General features: G+C 29.7%; 2 protein-coding genes across 2 annotated transcripts; both read left to right on the forward strand.

The window, feature by feature from the left end:
- The first annotated feature begins 669 nt into the window (after window positions 1-669).
- Window positions 670-8,405, forward strand: LOC115245222 (probable G-protein coupled receptor Mth-like 3). Its single transcript, XM_029823435.1, has 6 exons — window positions 670-830; window positions 1,692-3,431; window positions 3,856-3,934; window positions 5,360-5,532; window positions 5,718-5,883; window positions 6,530-8,405. Exons 2-6 carry the CDS (start codon window positions 1,799-1,801, stop codon window positions 6,738-6,740), a joined length of 2,262 nt encoding a protein of 753 aa, XP_029679295.1. The 5' UTR covers window positions 670-830; window positions 1,692-1,798; the 3' UTR covers window positions 6,741-8,405.
- A 3,235-nt stretch (window positions 8,406-11,640) lies between these two features.
- Window positions 11,641-13,519, forward strand: LOC115245225 (the record flags this gene model as incomplete). Its single annotated transcript, XM_029823441.1, has 1 exon — window positions 11,641-13,519. A coding segment is annotated over exon 1 (1,603 nt), but the record flags the coding sequence as incomplete, so codon positions are not given.
- Between the last annotated feature and the right edge of the window lie 150 nt (window positions 13,520-13,669).

Below are 13,669 nucleotides of genomic sequence, written 5' to 3' on the forward strand. Positions count from 1 at the left end.
CTCATAGATTTGAAATCTGAAAATCTAAGATACTCGCTCGTATATGAATACATGATTCTCCTTTATTGCTATCCTTGACTAACACGTGTTACAAACGTGCTCACGATAATAACGATTAATGACGTAACCAAGAAAAACTTCAGGATGTAAACAAGTTTTCAAAGAATTTTTATTTATCCGGCTTTATACTAGTAGACATCATTACCTATACAGTGGAATAAAAATATTAATGAATAAACTGATGTATTCGAAATAATTTTATCGTTTAATTGCGTATTTCTATATAAATCAAAAAGATAATGAGGTAAATCGAGAGAAATTTATTGCCGAAACAAATAAAATTTTTGCTGTATTTATAATATCGATTTTTTTGTTTTTCCGGAATAATTTTTTGACCGTAATATAAGCATCTGGTGTAAACATAAAAATTTTCTTCTTTCGAGCTTCAGATAAGCGCTGCATGCAAATTCAGTTTTAGTTACTGTAATTTTTCCGAAAATGTAAGGGCTTACCAATAGGACATAGATGTCTAAGTAACAAAATATCTAAAATTATTTCGTCGCTAGACTAATCAGGATACCATTTGTAAAAGTTTACTAATAAAGCATTTTGATCGAACCACCCTGTATACATGGCTTTGCAATAACAGGTAGAGCGTTTCCTTCTACGATTCGTTATGTCCGATAGTCTCATCACGTTTCTCGTACGATCTTCTCTAAATACAAATCCCGAAGACAAGAATTGCGACAAAATTGTATACAATATCGATTTTATCGAGTTCAGTGAGAAAGTTAAAAATCTACTGCAATGTTGTTCTCATAAGTGTTAACGTAAACAATTTTAAATTCAATTTAAAAAATCTTTCAATGATATACTGGAATAAAAAAAAACAACTCGCAATAACTCGACTTTGTTGCATTCATACATTTGCACTTAATGTAGCATTTTTCATTTAACTAACATAACTACAAGATAAATACGCACAAAATTAATATAGAACTTTCTAACTGTATAATATTCGAAATATACAAAATAATTAATGATGTGGTTATAATTAAGCTCGATTGATTTGATCGCTAGATTATTTTAATACCTTTAAATCTTTAAAACTTTTAAACAACATTGCATTAAAAATAAAAGCATAAAATAATTTTTTTGAGAGATAAATGCACAATGTTTAAACTAGGCTATTATTAAATAAATTAAAAGTAAACAAATGTGTCAAATTAGTCTAATAAATTGAAATGAGCATTCATGTTGTGCCGGGCATTACTTAAATCATAAATTTCAGAAATTATAAGCTTCCATAAACCATAAGCTTCTACAAACCGCATGCTATTACAAACCATAAATTTCAGAATCGAGAGACTAACAGAAATAAACAAATATAATACATCGTTTGAAACTGGCTTAGTTTACACCGATATACTTTAATACGTACTAAGTACTACACTAGCCAATCAAAAACTAGTCTTTCTTCTAAAGAATGGAGTGGCTATGATTGGCCAGTGTAGTACTTAATACGTATTAAAATATATTAGTGTAAACTAGGTCACTGTCATCATTTCAAATGCTTAAAAAATAATCAAAATATCTGCTTCTCGACATTTTGTTTGAAAGTGCATTCGCGTATTTCGCTGGGGCTAAAATCTTCGCAATTATACAGTATCACTTGTTTTCTTATTTTTTAGTTTGTGAGTTTATTATTGTGGCCGTTAGATATCTCTCTGTGAAACTGTCGTAAAAAGAAACCAGAGAGTTTTTTCCCAAGTAAATTCGACACGCCAAATAATCGACGATGTATGGGAAAAGCCTCGCGTTTTGGTATTACATGCTTCCACTCATAACATCATCTTCGAAGCTTTGGCCAAGTTCCACGAGTGACGACATGGAAAAAAATTATTCGACAGTGCAATATCAGTTTGATGCAAATACCATGAGAAACTATGACGACGAAGAGGATTTGATACAATATTATTTGCATGAAAATTCTACCAAAGATAACAATGTCATGCAGTACGCGCATCATATCAATTTCACGAGTAACAACAGCAAGAATAATGAAGACTTGATACAATATAAATTTCAAACACATGTTGCAAAGAAACATGAGAATGATAGTCAAACACCGGTGCAGTATCGTATAAACTCAAGAAAAGCTAGCGGAAAGAAAAATTTCATGTCACGGGAAATCCATGGAAACTTGAAGGGGATCAAAGGCGAAAATGGTTCTACATCATATGATTTCTTAAAAAATTTCGATGGATACAATTTTGTTCTGGACGAGATGTGCGACAATATTGTCTGCATTCGGTTATGCTGTCCTTTCGGTAATCGTCTGGTTAACGGAAAATGCATTGCCGAGCAGGGTGAATTCATTTTCCTGGAAACGATGTATGGATATAGTAATGATTCATTGCTAAATGAAAGTAAACAGGTAGACGATCTATTTCTTCTGATCGTTGACGATCCGTGTCAGAAAACTGGACATTACGTGCTTAATTCCCACCAGAATACACTTCTCATCAATGGCTCTTTGTATTTACCTTATTACAACACAATCGTCGAATCAACATCTTATTGCCTTGCGGTCGTGGATTACGACATGTTTGTTATTAACGTTTGTTTTGATGTTATGGAAGAGATCATGAATAAGACCATAAACCATAATAAAAATATAATTTCTCCAGAATTTCTACCTGAAAGCTGGATGTATACTAAAGACAATTCCAATAGAGATAATAATAAAAACAGTATCGTTCTGGACAAGCTGTGCGATAATATTACCTGCATACGCCTATGCTGTCCCTTCGGTAATCGCCTAATTAAAGAAAAATGCATTGCCGGACAGGGTAACTTTATTTTCCTACAAAATATGTTTGGATACATTAATGACTCGATGCGAAACGAAAGTAAAAGCGTAGACAAATTATTTCTTCTGGTCGTTCACGATCCGTGTCAGAATGGACACTATTTTTTTTATCCCACACAGCAAAACGTGCTTCTTGATAATGGCTCTTGGTATCTACATAATACCAAGGATATTTATTACAACAGAATTATCGAATCAACATCTTATTGTCTCGCGATCGTGAATACCGAGTTCTCGGACAAAGAAGTTCCTCAAGTCGAATTTACTGTGAATGTTTGCCGTGACATTGCGAGCAAATTCATAAAGCGTGTCGATACCCCGATAAACCAAGATGATAGTATTTCCACAAGTACAATTGTATCTATATGCGGCTTTCTAGGGTCTCTACTGTTTTCGTTGGTGATGTTTATAGTGTACTCCATAGTACCAGAGCTTCGTAATATACACGGTTTCATATTGTGTGGATACAGCAGTTCGATAGTCATCGTGAACACAGTCGACATGGTAAAGATATTCAACAAAAGGGCTGATATAGCAGACTTCATCTGTATCGCATATGGTACATATTCAAATTGTATAACAAAGCAACCAATGCAGTGTTTACATCTATTTGAATTATTAATGTATACTGATGCTTTAATACTTTTTGATAACTTAAACATTTAATTTATAATTTAAAACTTTGAAAATACAAGAGTTAATAATAAATAAAATTATACTTTTCGTTGCACTTTAACATCAAGTTAAAATTATTTACATATTTATCCGTTATAAAAATTGTACAGAATTATGTCTTAAATTAAAAAATTATTAAATTTAATATTAGCATATACTTCATAAATGTAAGGTTTCTTTTTATAAATTTCCAGAAAGTTAATCCATGGACGTATAGTTTTTTCCACGAATACATAATATAATTGTGAATTTCATCGACATTTTGCAGAAACTTGTTAATTTACACATTGTTTATCCTATTGTTTCAGCTTTTGTCAGATACTATTTCCTTTTGACAAGCTGGTTCTGGTTAACTGTAATGAGTATCGATATATGGCGTACATTTGGGTAAGCTTCAAAGTATTTTATATTATACTTTTGTTATAACGTTAATGAAACTTTATTTTCAATTTTTTCTATTTTTACCACTGAAGTTAATCAATTTTACAATCTATTGTACGTTTTGACCAATAAAATCATAATGGTCACTATGAAAAAGATTTCATAGCTAGTCGGCAAATTTTTTTCTAATTCAAGGTACTTAAATGTGCAAATAAAAATAAAGTATAATTTTTGTTGTTGTTTTACACAATTGTTTTCTAAATCAAAATAAAAAAGAGAGAAATTGCTAATTTTTAAGTTATTTTCACCTATTTGCATTTGCATCATGTCTACATGTTTTTGAAATAATTTTGGCAATTATACCATTCGATAGAGGAAAGTTTTAGCCGTAAGAATCTGTTTTTGGAATTACAATACCATAATTTTTAACGAAGTTATGAGCAATTAAAATCAAAATTCTCATTTTATATTTAATCGGCAATAGTTCAGTAAAATAAAAAATTTTAGAAAAATTAAAAAAGGTGGATTTTGTTGAGAAGACTTTAAGCTTTCGCATTAGAAGGTCGAAAATTTTCGCAGATTTTTATTTGGGCAAATGACGGGTCCACAAAGTAAGAAGAAAATTTCTCTTTTTGTCCATCTCGTAGTTTTCTATATGTAAAAATGTCAAAACTTACCGAAACGCAAAAACAATAGTGACCTTTTGAAAGTAGAGATGTTAAGTTTTATATAAGACCCTCTTTAGGATTTAAATTTTGTTTATTTTTAATGAACTTATACCTAACTGAACTTCGCATATTTTTTAAGAAAAATTGGGTGTTCCTCTAATTTTTGTAAGATACTGTAATTAAGTATACACACAGAAATTATAAGGTACACTTTTATATACTAAAATGTGTAAAATAGTTTTTTTTATATTCTCTATAATTTCTGTAAAGATTTTGTTAAAAGCTAATTTTCTTTTGTTTTATGAGATTGTATTTAAGTTTTAAAAGCAAGATAATATTTTCGAATTGATATTCTAAATTATTTATGAAATTTTATTACATTGTTTAACTCGTATTACAAGCCCTTTGTAAATTTCTTTTTTTTAACGTTTGAAGAACCTAAAGTCGACATCATTTTAACTTTTTTCTTTTTATTTTCTCTAGCAACTTAAACAAACGTGAACACATCAAACTTCTTTTTCTACTAAAATTTTATCTGCTAAATAAAATTGAAATTCAAAATTACTATTATAGTGTCTGTTACGTGTACATATATGAATACATAGTTTTTGTCATGTCGTAATGTAAATCAATTTTTATAGTTACATATACATATGGTAGATTATCTAAAAAATTTCGATTAAACGCATTTATTATGTACATTTGCATTGCGGTTGTTTCTATTTTTCCCGGCAAAATCTAAAGTGTAAGCTGTTCTTCGCAGACACTCGTTACAAAGAGATGTGAAACAACAAGAAAGAAAGAAATTAATCCTGTATTCCGCCTACGGGTGGGGAGGCCCCTTTATGCTCGCTATCATTTGTGGCATCTTGGATTTTGTTCCTGGTGTATCGGAAAACTTTCGACCAAAATTTGACAAAGATTGTTGGTTTGCTGGTAAGTAAATGCCACATTGACAAATAATTCAATGAATATTAGCATATAAAAATGAAAAATAATATATCTATAAATCAAAATGTTTTTTTCGTCTTAAAGTTGAATATATATTTCATGCACTTACAAAACACGATTTAATATGAGAAACAATAAAAGATACTTTTTTCACATTTTTATCTTTTTAGGCTATATAACACGTATGTTGTGCGTTCACGGAATTGTAACTATTTGTATTATCAGCATTATTTGCTTATGCATTAATACGGCACGAAAAATCGCACACTACGAAAAGGACATTGCTCATCATCAGAGAAATTTGGAGAGCCGACGTTATAAAGACAACAAGCAATGGTACTTAAGCAATATTTTTGCATCAATGCGTCATAACTTATGTCATTTATGATATATACCGACATATTAATAAATAAAAATTTATCCACAAATCATACTATTTTCAAGAAGAGAGAAACAGAAAGAAAGAGATATTATCATTTTGAAAAGCATCTTTGTACGGCAACTTCGTTGTTTTGATAATTAATCTTAAAAAGGCACAAATATCGCCGCTGCTTCAATAGCGCTCACGTTTTCTCGAGAAAATTTACGGTTTTCCTGAAAATGATAAACAATAGTAAAAAGAAAGTCAAAGTGTGAATGTTTCTTATTTCATAAAGACAATAAATGCATTTCTTAATAATTTTTAATGAGAATTTACTATACACATATTCTTTCTTCGTATCTTTTTCTCTTTCTTTCTAAGATTAAAACTAACATTATCAATTTTAAAGTTTAATTTTATTAACATAACATTTAATGATATTTTTGCTATTATTTATAAATATCTAAAATTGAGATAATTATGATTTCTCGAAAATATTTATCTTCATTAAACATGAATAACATGAATGTTTTCAATCATAAACTTATCAATTGTCATAACCACCGAAGATAAAAAAATGTTTTCTTTTTAGTTCAATTATTTTATTTAATTATTTTGCAGGTTCAATCTGTACCTGAAGGCAACTAAAATATTATTTATCATCTTTTGCATAAAATTGCCCATGAATGTGTTGAGCTTTGAAGTGTCATGTACCGTTAGATATACTCTTTTAATGCTGGACGTCATACAGCAATTTCTCATTTTTACTATATTTGTATGGAAGAAAAAGATTGGGAAGCTGCTGCTGAAGCGATTTGGTTGCCAGAGTTGAGATGTATTTTCAGCAAAGCTGAAATTCAAAAAGCTATCGCATCTTCAAGCAATTACACGTCAGGGATGACTTCACTGTGGAAAAAGATTAATTTTTACGAAAAAACAAACCCTCGCGCAAATAATTCGTCCACTTTGATTGATCTATATTGCTACTATACGCGGCAAAAATATTCTATCATAGGTCAAAGATCGGCAGGTATCCAGGGATTAACTACAGTATTAAAACAATTTTTAATCAATGATTAGTTTTACATTATCGTTACATTATGTTGATCGTTTTGTTTGACAGAATGATGGTCTTGATTTCCATTTATCAAATATGTATTTGTATATTTCTCGTCTCTTCCTCTGATTTTTATTCTTTAATGATATATTTGTAAGCCTTTCTATTTAATTTACTTTGCAATTAGTACTTTCTAACTTTTTGGTAATATTTTTCATTAACATTATTAAAGAACTGTTGAAATATTTACTTAACTCGGATGTAACAATATTATTATATTATCCTATATTCACATTATTAGTAATAATGTAATGGAAACATATTGTATCAAGCGTGCATATTGATTGCTGAATATATGATATTATTCATTATATATGCATAAAGGATGTTTTTGTTAATACATACACTCACACATAGTCAAATTCTTTTAAGCTAAACTTCTTTATTCACTAATGGTTGAAATCATCTAACATAAAAATGTGTGCGTGTATGCATGTGTGCGTGTGTGTGTGTGTGAGAGAAAGAGAGAGAGATTTGATAATTCTTTTAATAAAATTTATTTCAATTTTAGTCTGTGTATAACATAAAAATTACATATAAAATAATGTCAGATTTATGATGTATTATACTATATGTTAGTTTTAATTGTATCATAATTGAATGTACACATATGTAAATATACTATATATTATCGTTATCATAGAAAAATACTAGGTGAAGAAATTGGCAAATAAGTGCAGAGGCGCGATCATTTATCACTTACCAATTTCAATGTTGATTTTCGATTAAAATAAGTAATATTGCGCATGTTAAGATTTGAATACAAATTTAATTGTTACATATTGCTAATTGTTATCTATACTAAAGATGGACCAAAAAATGGATACGTACATATTTAATGCATACTTTGTCAATGAACTTAGACAACAAAAAATTTACGTACTAATAACCGTGCCTTGGCTCTTATTTTTGTCAGTTTCTTTATCTAGAATCTTTAGTACTATGAGTCTATCACTGTTATAGAAAAAATAGATGATCTATTTCGCTTATTAATATTGCACATAAATAAATAACATGAATTTGCAGTAAGCATTTTTTTGCACGTGCAATTTATATATACTTGAAATTAACGATAATGCAAAAATCACGCATTACACTTTTTAATATTTAATCCTTAATACAATGGTTCGCGGTATTTCAATAAATTAATTGTAATTGAGAAAATTTTTTCCAGAAGGAAAATCAAGGACAAATGAGCCGAAAAGTGTCCGCACCATTTGAGCCATCACTCTATCTTCAATATCCTGTAAAAAATAATAGTAAAGGAATTTCTTGATGTGTGAGATAGGGACAATAGCAATCCGGATTTTTCATAATATTTAGTTTACACTTTAACAGACATATTGTAATAACATTTATAATATAAGATAAAAAAATAAATAAGGTTTCTTTTGCATTCGTACTTGAATAATTCTTTTTCGATGTAAATCTTTCAATTCTATATATCATGTATTTAATATAAGTGAAAAATCCATTATTTACTCGTTTTCTAATCACTTTGTAAAGTTGTTCTTATAGTCAGATATTATAGTAGGAAAAAACGGAGCAAGTTATGACGGGGGCACGTTGAGATAATTCATTTAAAAATTTCGCACCGTTTGGAATTAACTATGAAAGTGCTACTAGTATAACTTTATAGCTAACTTTCAAATATAAATATAATTTTCGCATCATTCAAGTATTGCTCTTTAAATAAAATTAAAGTTTATAATTTTAAACAAAAGCAAAATAAGAAAATTATTTTTGAAGTAATTTATAAGATTATTAAAAGATACTATTGGTAAGAATGTTTTGTTGCTATAAAACTTTGATTATATATTATTTTTTTTTTTGAAGAAGTATTTTCTATATTTATTCAATTTTTTTAACACACACACACAAAACACACAAAAAATTTCTAATTATTTTAATTATCAGAACTTTTTGGAAAAACAATTTGCATGCCCAATACTATACGAGAACTGTTTTAGAATAAACAGAACTCTTGAAAATCGACTAGCTCACCTTTATACTCGAAAAAATATACGTTTTTCGAATGAAATAATTGTTTAAAAAAATTTCTAATTATTTTAATTATCAGAACTCTTTGGAAAAACAATTTGCCCAATACTATTTGCCCAATACTATACGAGAACTGTTTTAGAATAAACAGAACTCTTAAAAATTGACCAGCTCACCTTTATATTCGTAATAATATGCATTTTTCGGGCGAAATAATTGTTTAAAAAAATTTCTAATTATTTTAATTATCAGAACTCTTTGGAAAAACAATTCGCATGCCCAATACTATACGAGAACTGTTTTAGAATAAACAGAACTCTTGAAAATCAACTAGCTCACCTTATACTCGAAAATGTAGAGATGCGATTGTCTTTATTACAATCTAATTAATTTTATTCTTTTTGCTTTTAAAAGGCAGAACTCTTTTTAGAACGCATGTTGAACTATGAATCTGTTCAATTTTGATAAGAAAAATGTCATAGGATAAAGTGAGACGCTGCGTGAAGTTAGCGTCTCAAATTATCCTGTTGGTTTAATGACCAGAACTATTTGTTTAATTATCAAGAACTATAGAACTATTGAAAATAAACCCAGAACTCTCAATTATTTATGAATTTCCACGAAATAATACAACTTTACACATACACCTTACTTTTCTTATGCGGATTGCAATTTGGACACTGAGTTTTCAAAAATCGATTTTTTGCTTTTAATTGCTAGAACTATTGATATATTTGACACTTCAGAACTATTGTAAAACAAACTAGAACTCTGAAGAAATAATTGATTTTCATGATTCGGTGCGCTGCGTGAACTTAGCGCACCATATCTTCGGATTCGATTTTTTTATATTTAATCACCAGAACTATTTAAAATTTTTATGTAGAACTCTAGAACTATTCAAAACAATGTCAGAACTCTAAAAAAAACTTTTAGATTTTTAGATATGGTGTGCCAAGTTCACAGGAATGAGAACACGGGAGCAAAAAATGAGCATTCGATAAGTTAAAATAAAGATAACAATAATATTTTAAAAGAAAATAATAAACATTAGAGAATATACAGGCTGATAATTGTCGCCTTTATTCTTAAGTGGCGGTGGTATATGTTGAGTAACAATAACAACGCATCGAAGGTCGGCACGACCGGGCGCAAGAGTATCAAATTACCGGATGCGCGAATTATACTCGGTTTTCCTACCGCGACTATCAGATAGATCTGAGATCCATAAATCTAAGATATTCGCTTGTACATAAATATATGATTCTCCTCATGTGTTTCTTAATAATATAAATGTCGTAACCATAAATCTTTACAATGCAAACGGGTTGTTAAATAACATTTTTTCATCCGGTTTTATACTAGTCGGCATCATTATCTATAGAGTGGAATAAAAATATTAATGAATAAACTGATACATTCGAAATAATTTCATCTTTAATTTGCGTATTTCTTTGTAGATCAAAAAGATAATGAGTAAAATCGAGAGAAATTTGTTGCCGAAATAAATAAAATTTTAGCTGTATTTATATCGATTTTTTTATTTTTCTGAGTAAGTTTTTTGACCGTATATAAGCATTTGGTGTAAATATGAAAATTTTCAAACTTTTCTTCTTTCGAGCTTCAGCTAAGCGCTGCTTGTAAATCCATTTTTAGTTAGCGTAAAGTAGTTACCGTTTTTTCGAAAACGTAACGGCTTACCAGACATAAATGTCTAAATAACAAAATATCAAAAATTATTTCGTCGCTGGACTAATCAAGACACCATTTTAAAAAGTTTATTAATAAAGCATTTTGATCGAACCACTCTGTATACATGGCTTTACAGTAACAGGTAGAACGTTTCTTCTACGATTCGTCATGTCCGATAGTCTCATCACGTTTCTCGTACGGTCTCTACATACATCTCGAAGTGTATACAATATCGATTTTACCGAGTTCAGTGAGCTAAAAATCTACTGCAATGTTTTCATAAGTGTTAACGTAAACAATTTTAAATTCAATTTAAAAAATCTTTCAATGATACACTGGAACAAAAAAAAACTCGCAATAATTTCACTTTGTTGCATTTATACAATTGCACTTAATGTAGCATTTTTCATTTAACTGACATAACTACAAGATAAATACGCTTAAAATTAATAGAACTTTCCAACTGTATAATATTCGAAATATATATAATAATTAATGATGTAGTTATAATTAAGACTAAGCTCGATTGATTTGATCGCTTAATTATTTTAATATTATTAAATCTTCAAAGCTTTTAAACAACATTGCATTGAAAATAAGAGTATAAAATAATTGTTTTGAAAGATTAAACGTACAATTAGTTTAAACTATTATTAAATAAACTATTATAAAAGTAGAGGGCTATTATGATAAAAGTGAACGAATGTGTCAAATTAAAAAAAAAAAAGAAAACACTAAAAATTATTAAAGCCAAATAAATCGAAATGAGCATTCACACACACACACATGTTGTGCCACGCATTACTTAAATTTAAATCATATATTTCAGAAACCATAAGCTTTCATAAACCATAAGCTTCTACAAACCACATGCTTCTACAAATCATAAGTTTCAGAATCGCGAAATTAACAGAAGTAAACAAACATAATACATCTTTTCAAACTGTTATCAGTTCAAACGCTCGAGAAATAATCGAAATAGCTGCTTATCGACATTTTGTTTGAAAGTGCATTCGCATATTTCACTGCGGCTAAGATGTCGTCAAATCTTCGCAATTATACAGTATCATTCGTTTTCTTATTTTTTAGTTTGTGAGTTTATTATTGTGACCGTTAGATTTCTCTATGTGAAACTGTCGCAAAAAAGACACCAAGAAAATTTTTTCTCGAATAAATTCAACGCACCAAATATTCGACAATGTATAAGAAAAGTCTTGCACTTTGGTATTATACGCTTCTACTCATCGCTTCATCTTCGATGCTTTGGCCAAGTTCCATGAGCGATGACAGGGAAAAAAATTATTCGACAGTGCAATATAAGCTTGGTGCAAACATCATGAGAAATGACGACGAAGAAGATTTGATACGATATAATTTGCACGAAAATTTTACCCAAGATAACGATGTCAGGCAGTACGCGTATCGTATCAATTTCTCGAATAACAACAGCAACAATGAAGACTTGATACAATATAAATTTCAAACATATGCCGCAAAGAAACATGAGAATGATAATCAAACATCGGTGCAGTCTCGCATAAACTCAACAGATGCTAGCAGAGAGAAAACGTTCATGTCACGGGAAATCAATGGAAACTTGAAGGGGATCAAAGGCGAAAATGGTTCTACATCATATGATTTCTTTAAAAATTTCGATAGATACAATATCGTTCCGGACAAGATGTGCGACAATATTATCTGCATTCGGTTATGTTGCCCTTTCGGTAATCGTCTGGTTAACGGAAAATGTATTGCTCAGCAGGGTAAATTTATTTTCCTGCAAAACATATATGGATATATTAATAATTCATTGCAAAACGAAAGTAAACAGATAGACGAACTATTTCTTCTGATCGCTCATGATCCGTGTCAAAAGACTGGACATTATTTACTTAGTTCCGACCAGAATACGTTTCTCGTAAATGGCTCTTTGTATCTACCTTATTACAATACAATCGTCGAGCCAACATCTTATTGCATCACGGCTATGGATTACAACATATTTGGTGTGAACGTTTGTTTTGATATTATGAAAGAGATCATGAATAAAAATATAAACTATAATAAAAATACAATTAATCCAGAACCTATAAATGAAAATTGGATGTACATCAAAGATAAGAATGGTTCCACGTCGCACGATTTGATAAAAAATTCCACTAGGGATAATAATAAAAACAGTATTCCAGATGAGATGTGCGACAATATTACTTGCATTAGGTTATGCTGTCCTTTCGGTAATCGCCTGTTTAATGGAACATGCATTGCCGGACAGGGTAATTTTATTTTCCTACCAAGCATATATGGATATTTCAATGATTTGTTGCAAAACGAAAATAAAAGCGTAGACAATCTTTTTCTTCTGGTCGTTCACGATTCCTGTCAGAAGATTGGACAGCCATTCTCCGTTACATTCTCAAATAAGAACATGTTTTTCGTTAATGGCTCTTTATATCTACATTCGTACGACACAATTATTGAATCAACATCTTATTGCCTCGCTAAGGTGGCTCGATACAGATTTAATGTGAATATTTGTTTTGAGATTAAGAAGAAGATCATAGATAATATAAGTGTATCTGTTCAGATTCAAACAAGTGCAATCGTATTTATATGCCGCTTTCTAGAGTCTCTACTGTTTTCGTTCATGTTTATAGTGTACTCCATAGTACCAGAGCTTCGTAATATACACGGTTTCTTATTGTGTGGATACAGCAGTTCGATAGTCATCATGAACACAGTCGAATTGGTAAAGATATTCATCGAAGAGGATGTTATAGGAGACATCTGTATCGCATATGGTATATATTCAAATTGTATAACAAAGCAACCAATGCAGCGTTTACATCTATTTGAATTATTAATGTGTACTGGCGGTTTAACACTTTTTGATAACTTAAATATTTAATTTATAATTTAAAACTTTAAAAACATAAGAGTTAATAATAAAT

The sequence above is a fragment of the Formica exsecta genome, unplaced genomic scaffold (assembly GCF_003651465.1).
Source record: "Formica exsecta isolate Colony F162 unplaced genomic scaffold, ASM365146v1 scaffold93, whole genome shotgun sequence".
Lineage (NCBI taxonomy): Eukaryota > Metazoa > Arthropoda > Insecta > Hymenoptera > Formicidae > Formica > Formica exsecta.

What these genes read in the sequence shown, in the direction of transcription:
- LOC115245222 (XM_029823435.1), top strand. Translation starts at nt 1,799, where the DNA reads ATGTATGGGAAAAGCCTCGCGTTTTGGTATTACATGCTTCCACTCATA. An exon ending in CAAAGATTGTTGGTTTGCTG is followed by an intron (nt 5,533 to 5,717) that starts GTAAGTAAATGC and finishes TTATCTTTTTAG; the next exon opens with GCTATATAACACGTATGTTG. An exon ending in TATAAAGACAACAAGCAATG is followed by an intron (nt 5,884 to 6,529) that starts GTACTTAAGCAA and finishes ATTATTTTGCAG; the next exon opens with GTTCAATCTGTACCTGAAGG.